The 4,769-nt window shown below is 35.1% G+C and overlaps 1 protein-coding gene across 1 annotated transcript; it reads right to left on the bottom strand.

Annotated features, from left to right (window-relative positions):
* Window positions 2,683-4,063, bottom strand: LOC109842419 (protein ALP1-like). The gene has a single exon (XM_020411298.1). The coding sequence runs from the start codon at window positions 4,061-4,063 to the stop codon at window positions 2,711-2,713; it is 1,353 nt and encodes a 450-aa protein (XP_020266887.1). The 3' UTR covers window positions 2,683-2,710.

Below are 4,769 nucleotides of genomic sequence, written 5' to 3'. Positions count from 1 at the left end.
TCGAGTGGAGGCGAGTCGTTTTCGACAAGAGGGTCAACTGGTACCGCCTTTCGAGTCGACATAAAGGAATATCGACTCGACGAGTCGTCTAAGTCGGAATCCTCACTGGACTTAGGCTGCCAAGTTGATTGGGGCATTGTATGTAGAAATACACATGTCCATTGCTTGGCAATGAGTTGCACTTTGGTGAAATGAGAACACCATAACAGTTTAATGCCACGCCTCATGCTCGGTTGTCGGAAATTCATCAACTATGCAATTTAAGTTGTACTTTTCTACATCAAACGAGTGTAATTGAATTTTGTCTACGGAAGGTATTGTGTTTTCAGTAGATAGACATTTCCTTTTTTTTCATTTTAAGAGACAATTGAAACAACTCTGGTGTTAATTTGTATTTACAAAGTCTGTTCTCTAAATTTACAGTTTATGTTAGCAAAGTCCAGTCTAGTTACTAACTGTGATTTTGCATTTGACAATAAAATTGTTATATCTGCATCAACAGGTTTGTATGCAGTCAATCAGAGAGAACTTTGGAAGTATGTAGTAGTAAATTAATGCCCTGGGGTATAATTTGCTCCCTTTTCTGTCTTTTTCCTGAATCTGTGACTTCTTATTATCCATCTGGGTGCTTTACCTACTTTAGCACATAAAACACCTGTACATGTTCACAGAATGCTAACCAATTCATAAGTATTAATGATAATGGGCAAAGATGAATAAGGATGATGATACTGTTTACTTGTTTACTTGCATGTTTGTTCGGTAAATTTAGAGATTTAAGTGGAAAATGTAGTTACATGCATGCAAAATACTTCCAAGCGACGGAAGAAGTATGTAGAATACTTTCATATCGTCTCATTGTGCATTCATATCATTTTTGGTAAGGACAAATTTTCAAAACAAACCATCTTTGAAACTTATTTTTAAAAAACGATATGTTTCAACTTTAATTACCAAAACCGACCTAGTTTTTGCCTCAGGGCTGAAACTGTGTTGGTTTTGGCGAAAAAAGTTTTGATATGTAAAAAACTTCACGGGAGTTCAACTCCCGTGAAGTTTGGGAACTTTTTTCGCCAAAACCGACCCAGTTTCAGCCATTGAGGCTGAAACTAGGTCGGTTTTGGTAATTAAAATTGAAAAAGATAGTTTTTGGGGAATATTTTTGTAAAAGGGTTGGTTTTGAAATTTTTTCCTTTTGGTAATTGTTTCTACATTTTCACTACTCGTTAATTGGTTGATTTTGTATTTGAAACCTATTTTTTTATAGAAAAATTGCTTCTAGGCCCCAAATTTATATTTTCAATGTGCCCCAGCCCCTCCTATTTTTTTTAATGCTCTTTAGCCCCTCCTTTTTGAAAAAAATGTGTCCAAGCCCCTCCATCATGATTCCAGCTCATTTCAGCAGTTGATTAGATAGGCCAGCTCATGATTAGACATATCAGCTGACTTAAATCCCGAATTTATCCTCCTCTTTCTCATGTCAGTGGATGTTAACTCTTTTCTGTAACATGTTAACTCTTTTCTGTAACATGTTAACTCTTTTCTGTAAAATGTTAACTTTTTTCTGTAACATGTTAACTCTTACAGATAACATGTTAATTCTTACAGCTAATATGTTAACGCTAACATGTTAACTCTTATAGCTAACATGTTAGCTGTAAGAGTTAACATGTTACAGAAAAGAGTTAATATTTTACAGAAAAGAGTTAACATGTTACAGAAAAGAGTTAACATTAATGTGCCCACGCGAAGTTCCTCGGGACGACGCCGGCGGCGGAGTGGGGAAGGGGGCAAAGGGGGACCGAATGCTAAATGGGTCATAAATGGTCAAGTGATCATAAATGTGCTCACTCATTTATGATCCAACCAAGACCCAACCAAAACCACCCATTTGACATCCCTAGGTGTAAGGGAGGGTAAAATGGGGATTGTGTATGGAGTTTGCATGAGAACTTGGGGAGAGGGGTTTTTAATAATTTTTTCAAAAAGGGGGGCTGCAACACATGTTTGAAAGTTGGGGGGCTAGGGCACATTGAAAATATGAATTTGAGGCCTTGAAGCAATTTTTCCTAGAAAAAATTGTTTGTGCTGCGCCCTTCATAGCTATTAACATAATATCTCCAAAATATTGAACTTATTCGTATCCCTTCTTGGATTAGCAAGGGCTCGTTGAATTGAGGGCTAGTTTTATCTTATTCAATAATCTATACTATTATTAAAAAAACTTTCTTCATGCTATAGTGATTTTGTCCGTCAACTCTCTTTTGTCTTTTTTCTGTATTCTCAGAGCATCTCCGACCATAAAACTCAAAATGGTGTAGTTTTTACACCAAATTGGTGTAGTTTTTACACCAAATTACTATTCCATCTCCAACCCATTACACCAAATGTTACACCAAAAAGAATATTCCTTTTATTATTCTTATCTTTTAACATTTTTTAAAATTAAAAATATTTAACAAATTATATAATTATATAATTATATAATACATATAATTAATTATAATAATATATTTTATGAATAAAATAAAAATATAAAAATTAAATGCTAAATCAAATTAAAATATTACTTTCATAACTTCAACTAAAGATTACATTTAACATCACAAAAGAAAACATCACACTTGCAAGCAAAAAATAAAATAAAAATAAAAGGCATTACATTTAACATAAAATAAAACACAAAGACACGGTCCATATTGATAAAATTCTAAGTCTCCGAATTAGTATATTCATCCCACAAATGATCAATTAATGCATCTCGAAGTGCAATATGAGCTTCTTTATTCTTGATTTGTCGATGACGAGCCAGAAATCCTTCAAACCGAGCATTTTCATCTACAACCATCTCTACGTCCGGAACTGGTGCTTCCTTCCAATTTTCAATTGTAGCATTAAGATCACGTTCATCCTCAATTATCATGTTGTGCATAATAATGCACGCAGTCATGATATCATGTAATACTTCTTTTTTCCAAAAACGAGCTGGTCCTGACACAATTGCAAATCGAGATTGGAGTACTCCGAATGCACGTTCTACATCTTTTCTGCATCCTTCTTGCTTCATTGCAAACAACTTTTTTTTTGGACCACGAGGATCATGAATTGTTTGTACAAGAGTAGACCATTTTGGATATATACCATCAGCTAAATAGTAACCCATGTTATAATGTTTACCTTGAATGACATAATGAGCAGGAGGAGCAATACCTTCAGCGAGTTTTGCAAAAAGATGAGATGCCTCTAAAACATTAATGTCATTATTGGAACCTGGCAAACCAAAATATGCATGCCATATCCAAAGATCATAATCAGCTACGGCCTCCAGAATAATAGTTGGGGATCCACTACGACCTGCGTATTGGCCCGCCCAAGCCGTTGGACAATTTTTCCATTTCCAATGCATGCAATCTAGACTGCCCAACATTCCTGGAAAACCTCGTTGTTTAGCAATATGTAGTAGTCTGGCAATGTCATTAGTGTTAGGCGATCTCAGATATTGTTCTGCAAAAACCTCCACAACAGCACGACAAAATCTCTTAAAACTTTCGATTGCTGTCGACTCTCCTATTTTAATGTATTCATCAGTAGCATCCGCTGGTAGACCATATGCCAACATTCGGAACACAGCTGTAATTTTTTGAAGCGTAGACAATCCAAGTCTACCGACCCCATCCCTTTGCTGTATAAAGTAAGTGTCGTGAGCTTTTATGGCGTTAACAATGCGAAGGAATAAATCTCGAGACATTCGAAATCGTCGGCGGAACATCGAATCATTATATCGCGGATTCTCAGAGAAGTAGTCGTTGAACAGATTACGATCAGCATTTTCTCGATCACGGTTGATCACTATATGACCAGGAATTGAGCCTCCACGAATTACTTGGTTGTTTTGTTGATTGATATAGTAAGCCATGAGAAGATTGTTGTTGTTCCTGATGCGAAACACCGCTTCCCTTTCTGCATCAATCGCTTCAATATCATCTATCAATTGTTCATCTTCAATTTCATTATCAGAAAATGATGATGACAAATTAGAAGGATCTCTATTGTTAAAATTCATTTTTTTTGAAAATAAAGGTTTATGATTTTAGCAAACTCATCAATATGAGCTTTTATAATAGATGGAGATGATAAACGGGAAGTGTTGGAAGTTGAAATGTTGTCATGAAGAGTTATCATGAAGTGCTAGAAGTTGATATGTTGTCATTGATGTGTCTTTTCTTTGAAATGTTGTCATGAAGTGTTTGAAGTTGATATGTTGTCATTGAGGTGTCTTATCTTTGAAATGTTGTTATGAAGTGTTTGAAGTTGATATGTTGTCATTGAGGTGTCAACATTATGAAGTGTTTGAAGTTGATATGTTGTCATTGAGGTGTCTTTTCTTTGAAATGTCGTCATGAAGTGACAGAAGTTGATATGTTGTCATTGATGTGTCTTTTCTTTGATATGTTGTCATGAATTGTTTGAAGTTGATATGTTGTCATTGAGGTGTCTTTTCTTTGAAATGTCGTCATGAAGTGACAGAAGTTGATATGTTGTCATTGATGTGTCTTTTCTTTGATATGTTGTCATGAATTGTTTGAAGTTGATATGTTGTCATTGAGGTGTCTTTTCTTTGAAATGTCGTCATGAAGTGACAGAAGTTGATATGTTGTCATTGATGTGTCTTTTCTTTGATATGTTGTCATGAAGTGTTTGAAGTTGATATGTTGTCATTGAGATGTCTTTTCTTTGAAATGTCGTCATGAAGTGACAGAAGTTGATAT

Source organism: Asparagus officinalis, chromosome 5, assembly GCF_001876935.1.
Source record: "Asparagus officinalis chromosome 5, Aspof.V1, whole genome shotgun sequence".
NCBI classification, from domain to species: Eukaryota; Viridiplantae; Streptophyta; class Magnoliopsida; order Asparagales; family Asparagaceae; genus Asparagus; species Asparagus officinalis.
This window is presented reverse-complemented; position numbering and strand designations above follow the sequence as displayed.